The following is a 15,936-nucleotide window of genomic DNA, read 5'->3' on the forward strand; positions in this document are numbered from 1 at the left end:
AAATTTAATTTCTCCCATCCTCTCTGTAACACAACTGTAGGGGATGACAAGGACCCCTACGAACTCACCACCCTTTGCAATGGACCCTTTCTGTACAACAACAACAACTAGGTGGGGCGGTCTGTGCAACAATGCTATGCCAGTTTCTAATACTGTCTGCTGCAATTAGTGCTGATTTTAGAGACAAGCACAGTGCAGTTTGGTATTTAACTGTTCCAGTCTGCAAGCAATGACATAAGAAACACTGCAGCACTGACAGTGGAACGTTCTGATCTGTGGTATCTACAGGAGGAAACCCTACACCAGAGGTTTCCAAACTTTCTAGAGTATCAGCATTTTTATCACGGCCCTCCTAGTATAAACGTCTTGTATTCATAAATTTGGAAAATATATAAAATTAAGCAATTTGTACCTAACTGGCATCATTAGGTTGAGTTATGTGGTGGTATACAGTTGTGCTTCTGAATGAAAACATGTTTTATAATTGGCAGCCTCTAGCACTGGTTTTGTCTATCACTTTGACCATAAATAATCTGGATTTGGTCCTGGACCACCAACCCGAGGTACCGCTGCAAGAGCCTGCGGCACTGCAGGGTGCTGAGGAACACAGTTTGGGAACCACTGCCCTACACAGTTCTGCTGCCTACAGAGGGGAGCGGATAGCTAAATCCAGTTTTCCAATATGCGATCCTATCAGAACATGTTATGAGTAAAGAAAGGTCCACATGCAGTACATTAAGATGGCACAACTCATGGAACAGAAAACACTATCACTGAAACCAAAAGCACTTTCTTATTTATTTGTTAACAAGACAATATCATACCACTGCTGCAGTGTATAGGGCCATCTTTCTTCTTTACTTAATATAATTCATCCTGTACAAAACAAGCCCGAGTATATAACTAAACAATGTGCTTATCGGAGGTGATCTTAGACACTGATTTTGTTTAGAAAGTAAGAATTTGTGCCAACACATTAATATAAGAAGTATATTGCTGGTTGTTAATAACGTGGGACTATTAACTATTCCGTAGACACATGACACACACATTCCGGTAAATGGGAGGTAATTAAAAGCATGAGCCATTCAGGTATCCAGATTATTTAGCTCTAGTTAAAAATACACTAATTGCATTCTGAGAACACCCTAATAATGCTGTACGTCAATGTGTATTTCAGATTTGAAGGCCTTTTGTCTCCTAAAGAACTAGTAAGCCCTGTTCTGCGTGTTTGCTTTGTGTCATACAGGCTTGTTCATACAGGTGCATCTATTGCATGCACATTTCAGCCCATTTAGTAGCATGGTGCTAAACCATATCGCCCAAACCATTTGCGGCAATTCACTAAACCTGTAATTGGGAACAAGAGTTAGAAGCAGATTGGTCTCCATGGGTTATGGCATGATGCACACTGTTGTAGAGTGCAGTAGCGTCCATTACTAAGCATTTCTGAGGCTGAACCCACTCCACTGAGTCATCTGTTTGCTCTCGTCGGTATGCAGTCAGCTTGCTCATGCTGGCAAATACGGTAATTCACAATGTCCACAGTTATGTAAACCACATTTTTAAAATGTCGAAACTTGATAAATGTGGACATAATGTTTTATGCTAAAGGGTTAAGATTTAGAGATTTAGTGTTAGATATACCTTAAAAACACATTGCCGACATTCTGACCATATCGATATTTCATCAGTGTAAACAAGCTGAAGGTCGACATGTTCACTTCTGACATAATGACCACGTCAACCTAATATATCCAACCTGCTCTAGTCAGTTCCAGCCCAAAGACAACAGGTTTGGGACATGGCAGCGGGGGGGCCAAATATAGGCAGAGGACTCATTACACCTGGCCCACTGGAGATAGCCAAGATTAAGGAGAGGAATGTAATATATTGTATACTACAGATATATAGAAAATGCTTACAGAGAGAATTCAGGGTGTACTGCAGAATAGATAAAGGTCTATTTAAACACATTTAATATACTTCAAGATATAAAAAAAATCCAGGTAGCAGAATTCCTAGGACTGACCCCCACACTATCACTATAGGCGCTTTACTGTTCCTATGGTGACAACTGATATACTGAAATCATGAGATATATCAGTTTCTTACATACTATAGGTGCTGAATGGACATATCCAGTGAATGGTCAGTGTGTTAGTAGTAAATGACTGCATTTCAACCTTTTCTCCACCCAGGAAAATAAAAGCCGCTGACAAGCCCAGTTCTTCTGCACTCTGAGGACCCTGGATTTGGACTGCCTCATTTCTGCTAGCTGGGAAGAGGGGAGATATTGCCTAAAAAGAACATATACCAGTGCTTCCCAAACTGGGTGCCAGGGCTGGACTGCCCATCCGGCCCGATGGTCCTGTCCAGCCACACAATGATATGGGCTGGCCAAGCAGCGCAGCCTACTGGCACTCTGCTTGGCTGTCTGACAGATAGATAACACGGTGGTGTACCGCAAGGCCACACCCCATTCTGGACTCACAATGTAGTCTGTCTGACCACATAGGAAGTAGAACCCCCCCAACCCCGTGTGTGTGTGTGTTTTGGGAAGGTGTGTGTTTGTGTGGGGGGGAGGGGGGTATTGCTGTGTTTTGCCAGCTGTCAATCTATTTTCAAATCAATTGTGTTCAGTTTGGTTATTATAATCTGAATCTTGTATAAAGATATATATAAGACAGTGTTACTGTACAACATCTAATGAAACTAATCAATACATTTATGTAACAGTGCAATCACCACGGTGCAAAGTAACAAGTTTTAATCGACCTGTTCTAAGGAATCCTATTAACATGAGAATATTGACACGCACTGGCTGAGTGTTGCTATAAATGGAAACTCATTCTAGATTTTTGGGGAGATTTATCTAAGCTTGGGAAGAGACAAATACTAGCCAATCAACTTCTTTCAATGTACAGGCTGGGTTTGAAAAATGATAATTTAGAGCCGATTGGTTGAGAATTTCTCTCTCCAAGCTTTAGAAATCTTGGTATTTTACAATCCATTCTCAAAATAGCTTTAGGCCATTCATTTTCAATCATGCACAGTAGGAACAAACATAACAAATAAAAAAAAACCAACAGAGAATATAAAACCAAAAGTGTAATATAATTATAATGTAACCTCAAGCAAGCAGAAAGTTCTAGCAATCCTCCAGTTTGTTCCCAATATGGATAAATAAAAACATAAATTGTGTATATAAAAATACTCACATTTCAAATTGTTCTGAAAATTACATTAAAAATAAAATAAAAAAACTTTGAAGAAGAAAGATTAAAATGAAAGCACCCAGCACGATACCTGTGAGCTGCATCCAGGTCATTACATGCCACGTATGCGGAGGGTGGTCCAGGGAGCTCCATGTTGGAACACACCCAATCTCTCAGACACAATCCACTAACGCACCCTAACGCCTGCCAGCTGGACTGATGACACTTGTAGGGACAGTCAGGGCTTTAATGAAGAGACCCGGGTACACACTGTTTTGTTGACTTCATTCAAATGGAAAAGCTCTAATATCCATGATGGAGAAACGACACGTAATGGGCCAGATACAGTAGGTCAGCATGCTGAGAATGAGGGTGGAGCGACTTACCACTTACTAATACAGCGGGATTACTCACACTTGCGTGACATGTTTGTGTTGTTGTTTACACCACTCCCAACAAAGTTATACCTTTGTTATATAGTATGTGTAAAAAGTGTAGCTAGGACGTGATATAAAGACAAAGGAATTTGTATAATGTATGTTGTAACCTGTAAACAAATAAGGTGATCATGTGACTATTCAGCCCAGTGATGAGCATTGCTTTCCACTTACATCTTACTGCATATTAAAGGTCACCTCGTTCAGGCATCATGTCAGTGATCATAGTTCTCACATGTAATGTGTGTATAATGTAACATGCGCACGTAAGTTCTCAGAATGCTGCACTCAAGCAGGGCTGCATGCAGCTATTTCTGCAAGCTGGAGTTACACATGGGGGAAAGGTAACAGCCTGCGAGATGCAGGCATCAGCCGAGATTCCGGCAAGATTGCCCAATGTTTTACATTGGCATTTAAAAGGCAAAACCAGGTTGATTTTGCCTTTAAAAATGATTGGCACTTTAATACATCAGGCAGCCTCGTCTAAATCACGTCAATGCCAGCATCTTGCAGGCTATTACATCTTCCCCCATACTGTGATATGAGGTAGAGCGATGGCCATAGGGAACAATTCATTACAAACTATCTGTACAGCCCACAACACACACAAGTCAAGTCAATCGTATAGCTGGGTACTTGCTGTAAAAACCCAGCCAGGGTAGAATTTGATTGGAACATTAGGTTTATTAATGTAAGAAAACTGGACTATTTCCTAGAGAAATCTCTGTAACAGAATAATTTACTCCCAAAAGCTTTATCTAGAAAATAGTAAATTGCTGCGGATTTCCAATAACTCCTAAAACAAAAAGCTACACTTAATATGGGGCGAATGCCCACAATAAACAGCAACGGAGCAACGTTGTGTACAAACACTTTAACTGATAAACAATATTTATACATTTATGGCCCGATTCCCCGTTCTGCCAATCCGGCAATTGGTGAACATCAATGATTGGAGATCAGTCAGGGACCGATAAAAAACAGCATGTTAAAATACCTGACTCTCCGATCACGATCATTTTTTGGCTGGAAATGGCGAATTGAGGATTTTGAACATGTTGGCTTTTCACAATTCCCCAACCCAGGCATCGGCAGAATGGGGAATTGCCCCAATACCTGCCTGATGTATGGGCCCCTTATACAGATAATGGCTCTGAGCTATAAAGAGAAAAGGAATACGTAATAAAACCCTTAAAATTACCCAGAACACCTTCAAGGAATATTCTCACTGAACCATGCTGCAACAAGAGAAATGTGTTTTCTCAAACCAACATTATCCACATACAAAAACATTCAATACAATAACAACCCAAAGTTGTCCACGTATCAATGTGTCAAACACAGAAAAATGTCCAAGTGATACTGCAACTTGTGCATGAATACTCCAACCACACTGATGTTACGAGACACACGTGTATACTCCAACCACACTGATGTTACGAGACACACGTGTATACTCCAACCACACTGATGTTGAGATAAACGTGTATACTCCAACCACACTGATGTTATGAGCCGCACATGTATACTCCAACCACACTAATGTTATGAGCCACATGTGTATACTCCAACCACACTGATGTTATGAGCCGCACGTGTATACTCCAACCACACTGTTGTTATGAGCCGCACGTGTATACTCCAACCACACTGATGTTATGAGCCACATGTGTATACTCCAACCACACTGATGTTGAGACACACGTGTATACTCCAACCACACTGATGTTATGAGCCACATGTGTATACTCCAACCACACTGATGTTATGAGCCGCATGTGTATACTCCAACCACACTGATGTTATGAGCCACATGTGTATACTCCAACCACACTGATGTTATGAGCCGCACGTGTATACTCCAACCACACTGTTGTTATGAGCCGCACGTGTATACTCCAACCACACTGATGTTATGAGCCACATGTGTATACTCCAACCACACTGATGTTGAGACACACGTGTATACTCCAACCACACTGATGTTATGAGCCACATGTGTATACTCCAACCACACTGATGTTAGGAGCCACATGTGTATACTCCAACCACACTGATGTTATGAGCCACACGTGTATACTCCAACCACACTGATGTTGAGACACACGTGTATACTCCAACCACACTGATGTTGAGACACACGTGTATACTCCAACCACACTGATGTTGAGACACACGTGTATACTCCAACCACACTGATGTTGAGACACACGTGTATACTCCAACCACACTGATGTTGAGACACACGTGTATACTCCAACCACACTGATGTTATGAGCCACACGTGTATACTCCAACCACACTGTTGTTGAGACACACGTGTATACTCCAACCACACTGATGTTGAGACACAGGTGTATACTCCAACAACACTGATGTTGAGACACACGTGTATACTCCAACCACACTGATGTTATGAGCCACACGTGTATACTCCAACCACACTGTTGTTGAGACACACGTGTATACTCCAACCACACTGATGTTGAGACACAGGTGTATACTCCAACAACACTGATGTTGAGACACACGTGTATACTCCAACCACACTGATGTTATGAGCCGCACGTGTATACTCCAACCACACTGATGTTATGAGCCGCACGTGTATACTCCAACCACACTGATGTTATGAGCCGCACGTGTATACTCCAACCACACTGATGTTATGAGCCACATGTGTATACTCCAACCACACTGATGTTGAGACACACGTGTATACTCCAACCACACTGATGTTATGAGCCACATGTGTATACTCCAACCACACTGATGTTATGAGCCGCATGTGTATACTCCAACCACACTGATGTTATGAGCCGCACGTGTATACTCCAACCACACTGATGTTATGAGCCACATGTGTATACTCCAACCACACTGATGTTGAGACACACGTGTATACTCCAACCACACTGATGTTGAGACACACGTGTATACTCCAACCACACTGATGTTATGAGCCGCATGTGTATACTCCAACCACACTGATGTTATGAGCCGCACGTGTATACTCCAACCACACTGATGTTATGAGCCACATGTGTATACTCCAACCACACTGTTGAGACACACGTGTATACTCCAACCACACTGATGTTATGAGCCACGTGTATACTCCAACCACACTGATGTTATAAGCCACATGTGTATACTCCAACCACACTGATGTTGAGACACACGTGTATACTCCAACCACACTGATGTTATGAGCCACATGTGTATACTCCAACCACACTGATGTTGAGACACACGTGTATACTCCAACCACACTGATGTTATGAGCCACATGTGTATACTCCAACCACACTGATGTTATGAGCCACATGTGTATACTCCAACCACACTGATGTTGAGACACACATGTATACTCCAACCACACTGATGTTGAGACACACGTGTATACTCCAACCACACTGATGTTGAGACGCACGTGTATACTCCAACCACACTGATGTTATGAGCCGCACGTGTAGCCTCACATGTATACTTCGATCAGATGAACACTTGTTGCTTTCTAGTAATGTTAGGTCACATAAAAGAAACTTAGGGCCGGATGTAATGCCTCCCAAGTTCGGCGACCGTGCGGGATACCAGCCAAACTCGGACATTTTTTTTTTAAAGGGGCAATCACTTACAAGGCAAAACCATGCCTTGTAAACATCCGGCCTTCATTCTCAAAGGAATCGCACCAATGATAATGATTTCAATCAGTAAACAATATACAGTACAGTACACAGAGTTCAAAAAGTCCCTCCACAGTGAGCGGTGATTTGACAACGTTTTCAACATTAAATGTAGATAAGTACATGGCAAATTCTCTTTTATTTCATGTAAATAAAGTGTTCAAAAACTAATATTTTATCTTACTACTTAGCACACATTCTCTTTGGGAAAACATGCGTAGCACACAGCCACTGCGCACTTTTTGAACTTCCTGTATAGTAAGTGCAGTTGCAGCATGCTCCTGGTGTTAGAATTAGTACAGATTAAAGAGGAACAGATCACTTCAAAAACATGGATCAAAGAAGCTCATTCAGGTTGGATCGCAATTACGTACAGACACACCTCTAAAAGAGGCGCGAGACACCCGTGTTTCACTCGTCAATCCTGGTATCTCATTGTCTGTGAATCACAGTGCATCTAAGTCCTCACTATGACTGCTGTTGATTATCAGGTGCATGCACAGTCCCAAATATATTTGCGGAGATCTGGATCAGATCCTCTGTCAGCTAGGCAATATCAGCCAAGGCACCATGACAACATTATTGCAAGGTTACTTGACTTTTATTGCATAGAATAGTGGGAGTGGGCTGTCTATGGAGTCAGTTTTAAGGATGAAAGACATTGGTAGTAACATACAGTATGTAGGTGTACACATTTTTACATTTTGCCTCTGAGAATAGAATTCATATACTGTGCTATGGACAACAGAGAACTTGTAATAGAGTCATTCCCATTGTACGTTCTTATTTTGCACTGTACCAGTTTTCTTGCTCTGCATACTGTATGTAATTCTACTGTGTCATTCTTATTCTGTATGTGGGATGCCGTCAGGATCCCGACAATCAGAAAACCAACAGCACAATGCTGATGGATCCCTGAGACATTAGGGGGAGGGATAGGCTGAAGGAGTGGGAGAGGTAAGGGTTATGATGTGGGGGGGAGGGGGCTCTGGGGACATGGTTAGGTTTAGGCAGCGGGAGGGGGGCGGTCAGGATTAGGGTTAAAATATTTACCGCAATCGATCAGAATTCTGACCACTGAGATCCCAACTGCTGGGATGTCATATCCAACCCCTGTACGTCTATGTTACTGCACAGTGCCATTTCTCATGTTCTGTGTATGTTATTATTCTGTATGTATATACAAGAGCACACGGGCCCTCATTCCGAGTTGTTCGCTCGCAAGCTGCTTTTAGCAGCATTGCACACGCTAAGCCGCCGCCTACTGGGAGTGAATCTTAGCTTAGCAAAATTGCGAACGAAAGATTCTCAAAATTGCGAATAGAAATTTCTTAGCAGTTTCTGAGTAGCTCGGGACTTACACTGCCACTGCGATCAGTTCAGTCAGTTTCGTTCCTGGTTTGACGTCACAAACACACCAAGCGTTCGCCCAGACACTCCCCCGTTTCTCCAGCCACTCCCGCGTTTTTCACCGGAAACGGCAGCGTTTTTTCACACACACCCATAAAACGGCCAGTTTCCGCCCAGAAACACCCACTTCCTGTTTACCAAACTTCATAGCAAATTTACTTGGCGCAGTCGCAGTGCGAACATTGCGCATGCGCAGTTTGCGGAAAATCGCTGCGATGCGATGAAAAAGAACGAGCAAACAACTCGGAATGAGGGCCACTGCCTCTTCTCTTGTTCTGTAACAAGGACTTCATCTATAGTATATGCTGTCATTCTGTGGTGCATGGTCAATTTTGTCAATACCGGATCACTTGTTCTCATGTAATGCTCAGTTTTTGTGCTAATTATGAGTCTGATTCAGAGACATACGTTTACTCGATACTAGTGTACATCTCCGCACTGCTCATGTGCAGACATCATCCTGATTGACCGGCTGTGGCCGTTTGGGGGTGACGACGGGGAGCGTTTTACAAAACAAGGGGCGTATCAGCCACATCTTGTAGGTGTGCCAAGGCCAGCAGATTTACTGGCCTCTGCAGGGTGATTTCACCAGGCATCCTGAGCAACCTGATGGTTACTCACATGTCTGATGGTGACACGGATTAGTGTCCGCCTCTGAATCAGCCCCTAGATGTGTGAATGGGCAACCCCACTATACCACTTCTCTTGTTCTATGTTCTGGATGTAATACTCTTGTCATTCTCACTGTACGTTATTTTGTATGTACTGGCAGCAGCTCCATTATTCTAGCAGGGGAATTCAATTGTTTCTCCCCGTGGCCGCCACTAGAAGGTGCCCAATGGAGCAATTCAATTATTGCTCGGTTGGGGCGCACTGAGCCGCCGGCAGACACGGGTGCGAAAAAGTGACCCATTTGGGCGCCCAGCACTTTGGTCGGGACTAGCAGTTTTACGCGGCTAAACCCAGCCTGTCTGGGCACGAAGTAAGGGATAAAAAACACATTTAACTATATCCCCCCTATCTCCCATCACTTTAGATGGGAGATCGGGTGTGACAAACAATTGACTCGCCCCTATATGTCAGATGTATTTATCCGCGTCGGTTATCTTCAAAAATGGTTTATGAAAAGGCATATCAAAATGTATTGTAATTTTAAGTGCTGGAGTTCTAAACTGGTGCTACTCACCTGTGATAAGCCTCTCGCCGATACTTCTTCATCGCGTGGCCATCCATGTTGGCAGGAAGATCTGCCGCATTCTGAAGACGATCACTCCATGATGTGGTCATTTTTAAGCCTGAAGCTCGGTTCTGTGCAGCAAAAGAAATAGAGTCAGAAGATGGCAGGACACCCAAACAATAAGATTTACTAATTTCATATGTTTTTACTGAGATTTTGGTGCACCACTGGATAGTAATAATAATGGGATTGAACGAACATTACTTGTACCATGTATGTTAGCCAAACAGTATGAGCTACATTAAAAAAACAATACGTTGTAAGAAATAAAATAAAAAAATAATGGAAATAACATTATTGTCCATGGTTTCCATGGAATGGTCTCACATATGCAATAAATACAAATCTATTGGAAAATCTATGTACAAGCAGTAGGATGTTAGTTGGCTACACCTATTGTATAACATGCAACTTTAGCCCAAAGTGCTGTCAGCTCTTGCAAACAGATACTGTACATAACTTTAGTTGAAGAAACTTTCCACTAACTCACCGTGCTCATGGATAGACCCATCTACTATGATGACTATGGCCCTCATTCCGAGTTGATCGCTAGCTGCTTTCGGTCGCAGCGCGGCGAGTAGGTGAAAAAGTGGCATTTCTGCGCATGCGTATGGGCCGCAGTACGCACGCGCGAAGTATTTTCACACAAAACTATGCAGTTTTACACACGGCCGAGCGACGCTTTTCTGTCGCTGTGTTGATCGGTGAGTGATTGATAGGAAGTGGGTGTTTCTGGGTGGTAACTGGCCGTTTTCAGGGAGTGTGCTAAAAAACGCTGGCGTGACAGATAAAAACGCAGGCGTGCCTGGGGAAACGGGGGAGTGGCTGGCCAAACACAGGGCGTGTTTGTGACGTCAAAGCAGGAACTAAACTGACTGAAGTGATCGCAAGGTAGGAGTAAGTTTCGAGCTGCTCAGAAACTGCATGAAAATTTTTACGCGCAGTTCTGCTAACCTTTCGGTCGCACTTCTGCTAAGCTAAGATACACTCCCAGAGGGCGACGGCCTAGCGTGTGCACTGCTGCTAAAAGCAGCTAGCGAGCGATCAACTCGGAATGAGGGCCTATATACCAAATGTGCCATCATCCATTTTACTCAATCAAATGTAAATGATCATTAGTCAAATTTGCATATACGTTGCTCAAAACTAAATGATTAATAAAGATTTTTTTTTTAAATCTTCCAGTAAAGTAATACTTTGGTATATTATCTTTCGGGTTTTAATCCTCCAATTTTTAATGCACCCTCAACTTTTTTTACGAAAAAGTGTCAAACCAAACCTTTGCAAATATGGAATTTATTGTACTAATTCTGCAACTGCATTTGCACACATTGGGGCAGATGTATTAAGCCTGGAGAAGTGATAAAGAAGTGATAAGTGGAAGGTGATATTGTACCAGCCAATCAGCTCCTGTCATTTTTCAAACCCATACTGATTGGCTTGCGCCTTATCACTTTCCACTTATCACTTCTTTATTACTTCTCCAGGCTTAATTCCTCTGCCGCATTGCACTTCATGTGATTTTACAAATAAAGGTTTGCAAGTCAGAACTAAATTAAGCCTATTTTACTTATTACGTGTAGGAAAATAAATCGATAATACGGATTGTTTTCTATTATTATGTTCTTTATCTTTCGATACAGAAATTTCTATATAACCCCACCAGGAAAATCAAATGGAGAAGCTTTAGAAGACGGGATGTGGACAGAGTAGGAGACTGAAAATGAACAGAAGGTGTGCAGTGAGTGCAGCATCTGATCAGACAGGAGCTGCAGACGATCAGCTGCTGTAGCACCCTCACTGCACACCTGAAATCACTAGAAGCCTTTAGTACATATACAGTACTACATCTTTTCTGTCAAATAGAACAGACATTAAGGGCGGGATTCAAATCTTCTGTTCCCCCCCTTCCCGCCCGCCGGCAGTATTCAAATGTTACTGCCGATGGGTGCGATATCAGCATTTCAGCTCACTACCCCCAGGGGAGGTGAGCTGAAATGCGCAAAAAGTGACCCGTTTGGACGTCAAAACGGGACTTTTCATGATCGCGCCCATATGTTTAGTCGGGTTTAGCTGCTTTACGCGGCTAAACCCGTCTCTTATGGCCGCAATCAGCGCAATAACGGGGGCCATAGAATATCGCCCCGCGATCTCCCGTCACTTTAGACAGGAGATCGGGGGTAATAAAAGATTTGAATCCTGCCCTATGAGTGTATGAAGAGGATCATTAACTATTGAGAAAAACTTATGCAACTTCCTTGTTAAATTTAATGGACTGCACAGGAAACTACTGTTCTGAAACAATTATCTTTGTGGCACCAAGTATCTGTTACAATTTTAGAACGTTTTAAAAACCTTACAAAAAAAGGTATTCCTGTAAAAGATACTTTGCAAATATTAGACTTTGCCCCAACTTCACACAAGTCTCTAGAAATCTCAAAACACAACCTCTAATTTTATCTGACTTTGAAAAAAAAATAATAATAATAATAATACATAACTAAAATGTTACTGCATTAGCCACACATGTGGATGCTTAGAACGAGCGTCTACAAACCAAACACTCATAAATAACAGAGACATTTCCTACCAGACTGGGCAAGCAGTCAATGAGAATCGACTCAAGTGCTGTAATGTGAGGCTTCTTCCTCCATTCACAATCTATTTTTGTTAGGATCCTTAATAAATGGGTGCGCACAGCAGAAAGAGTATCTTTAGGTAGAGCCCACAGCGCCGAATGGCGAGAACAAACATCATTTACACTCACTGGATAGCCGTGTCTCATCATCCTCATAATCCAGCTGCCAATGTTGTTGTTGGGAGCGCTGCAGCTCTTTATTACAGTCTATTTATGAAGATAAAGGACACCTGTCATTCTACAGCTGGCACCAATGTTGTAAGCGACAAGTTTCAATTACAAGCTGGCCAGAGGATGTGCGGGATGTTTAAAATAGAAGCACTGGTAAGTGTATTAATATTTCATGAAAATAGAAGCGGTGTTAATAGCTTGGATGAGCACGTAGGAAAAAATAAACCTGTCACCTATTGTATTGGTCACTTTTTGCCTCTTCTAAGCAAACAGTAACAGGAAAGTCAGTGTCTGCAATCCTCTGGCTGAAAGGGGGAGAGAGAGAAAACAATAGGGCTGGAGAAAACAAAAATATGCATTAATGGTAAAACAATAGCAAATAATATCCAGAAATGCAACGTGAAGAAGTCCAAACAAAAACTAATTTATGCAATTTAACATTTGCAGGGTTGGCGTGGCCATTTCTAGCACAGCATTTAGATTATTTCTACAGTGGTTTTTGTCAGATTGTCTTTTCCATCTCCCAAGTGATTAAATTAATATCAGTACTTTAGATCATGATGGCACCTCTAGTTTGCCGATTGCTAGAAACACCCATCCAATCAAGTGGTACCTACTTCTGAGTTAGATTCCATTCTTTCTCCAGAGGTGATAACGGAACATTTATATGTCTTCGACATACAATTTTCTGCCATTTCCTCGACTATGCATGCGCTGTGGCTGAGTAGTATCTATGGACGATTCAGTCTCACACAACTAGTTGTATCTCCAACTGCTACTGCAGGGGCATGGCTGATAGGCTAAGTTTAGGGAGGGAATGAAGACACAACTGTGTACTATGTGCCCGATTCAGCATGGACTGTATATGTGCAAAAAATATCACATCCACGGGGGGGGGGGGGCGCCCAGCAAAGGGCAAGTCTGCCCAGCATGCCAGATCCAGCTTCCAACCCCCCCCCCCACCACCAGAAAAAAACAAACAAACAAACATGCAAAAGCATCGCACTGCGGCAAGTCTTTCACATGTGTAGGGTAGCCCTTCTGCTTAGCTGCTAAGGCAGACAGCTACCCGCCATGTTTTGGGTCGCAGCGGCTGCGTGTGATGTCACACAGCCGCCCCGCAAATGGGTCTGGACCGTGCCACCTAATGCCCCGCGACACCCCTTGCTGCCCTACGAACGCCTCTGCCTGTCAGCGTTCCATGCTGAATTAGGCCCTATGTGCGTACGCAGAGATCCGTATGAATCCAGATAATTCGCTTGCACCAAGAATAGAATTGCAACGTATACAGTAAGTTCTGTGCAAGCAACACAAGTGCAAATGCAGCCGACTACTCAACTCTGAATCTGTCCCAGTGAGGGTAACCTGCACTGTTTTGGTTGGAAATCGGCATATACGTAGATCAGGATACTTGTGGTATATATTACTTGCACATTACTTTTAATGGCAGGAATACATTGCTAATATTGACATTTCATTCAGTGTATTCTATTGCTTTGTCAGAGAACATCTTCCCACATCCTGCTCTTCACAAGCACTTGCTTGCCATCATATTAATTACACCACAAAACAGAGGTGGGTGGCGGAGGATTAGCTACATAACGCTTCACAATTGGTCTATGGCAGAAGGCCTGTTTTCTGATATCTATTCCACATTAAACAGGAAATCCCTAAAACCTGGACTGTTGGGGTGCCTTGAGGACAGTGTTTGGGAACCACTGACCTATGCTCAAATCATGCCAAATAGCCTTGTTTGGCGGGCCAGAGACTTTGCACCTAAGTTGTGCCATCTGCCTCGCCACAGAGGCTTTCACAAAATATACATCTTACTGTAGTTGCATGGCTAATGTAACAAAATTACAATCAATGGGTGCCCTGAACACTGGCGTTGGCATTGCCCGCAGCTGCTGTGGCCAATTCAGATGCTACCCTTTGCAAAAAGGCAAATGATGGAGGTCAGATACAAGTGAGTAGTGTCATGCTACTATGTATCGCTGTACCAATTCATTTGCCTAAAAACACTAATCCTAGTTCATAGTGCATTACAAATGACTATAAGCTACGATGCGAAATACACACCAAATTTAGGAAAATGTACAACAGTCCAGGAATGGCTACCCGCGGTGGAGAGTCTAAGTCACGCCTTGTGTCTCGAGCCATATGGCTCAAAAATGATAGGTGTATGAGGGCACATCTGTAATCAAATTTAAGCATTGGTGTCAAAAAGGATTAACAAACCCCTAAAATAATAAAACAGCCTTTCATCTGTTACTTTTTTCTCTCTCTATTAACTATGTTCAATTTTGGCAGCAGTTTTAAAATAAGATTTTACTTACCGATAAATCTATTTCTCATAGTCCGTAGTGGATGCTGGGGACTCCGTCAGGACCATGGGGAATAGCGGCTCCGCAGGAGACAGGGCACAAAAGCAAGCTTTTAGGATCACATGGTGTGTACTGGCTCCTCCCCCTATGACCCTCCTCCAAGCCTCAGTTAGGTACTGTGCCCGGACGAGCGTACACAATAAGGAAGGATCTTGAATCCCGGGTAAGACTCATACCAGCCACACCAATCACACCGTACAACTTGTGATTTGAACCCAGTTAACAGTATGATAACAATGAAGTAGCCTCTAAAAAAGATGGCTCACAACAATAATAACCCGATTTTTTGTAACAATAACTATGTACAAGTAATGCAGACAATCCGCACTTGGGATGGGCGCCCAGCATCCACTACGGACTATGAGAAATAGATTTATCGGTAAGTAAAATCTTATTTTCTCTAACGTCCTAGTGGATGCTGGGGACTCCGTCAGGACCATGGGGATTATACCAAAGCTCCCAAACGGGCGGGAGAGTGCGGATGACTCTGCAGCACCGAATGAGAGAACTCCAGGTCCTCCTCAGCCAGGGTATCAAATTTGTAGAATTTTGCAAACGTGTTTGCCCCTGACCAAGTAGCTGCTCGGCAAAGTTGTAAAGCCGAGACCCCTCGGGCAGCCGCCCAAGATGAGCCCACCTTCCTTGTGGAATGGGCATTTACAGATTTTGGCTGTGGCAGGCCTGCCACAGAATGTGCAAGCTGAATTGTACTACAAATCCAACGAGCAATAGTCTGCTTAGAAGCAGGAGCACCC

The 15,936-nt window shown here is 43.0% G+C and overlaps 1 protein-coding gene across 5 annotated transcripts in view; it reads right to left on the bottom strand.

Moving 5' to 3' along the window:
• NT5C2 (5'-nucleotidase, cytosolic II) overlaps positions 1-15,936 on the bottom strand; it is a 155,199-nt gene that overhangs the window by 110,286 nt on the left and 28,977 nt on the right. For 2 of the 5 annotated variants that reach the window (XM_063961952.1, XM_063961953.1), the window contains one exon: positions 9,938-10,059. In XM_063961952.1, coding sequence (XP_063818022.1) covers positions 9,938-10,038 — 101 coding nt within the window. In that variant the 5' untranslated portion in view covers positions 10,039-10,059. Of the gene's footprint in view, positions 1-9,937; positions 10,060-12,578; positions 12,663-12,755; positions 12,834-13,030; positions 13,134-15,936 lie in introns of those variants that run through there. The other 3 variants (XM_063961950.1, XM_063961949.1, XM_063961951.1) reach the window with 3 other exon arrangements.

This window comes from Pseudophryne corroboree, chromosome 3 (assembly GCF_028390025.1).
Source record: "Pseudophryne corroboree isolate aPseCor3 chromosome 3, aPseCor3.hap2, whole genome shotgun sequence".
Taxonomy (NCBI): Eukaryota; Metazoa; Chordata; class Amphibia; order Anura; family Myobatrachidae; genus Pseudophryne; species Pseudophryne corroboree.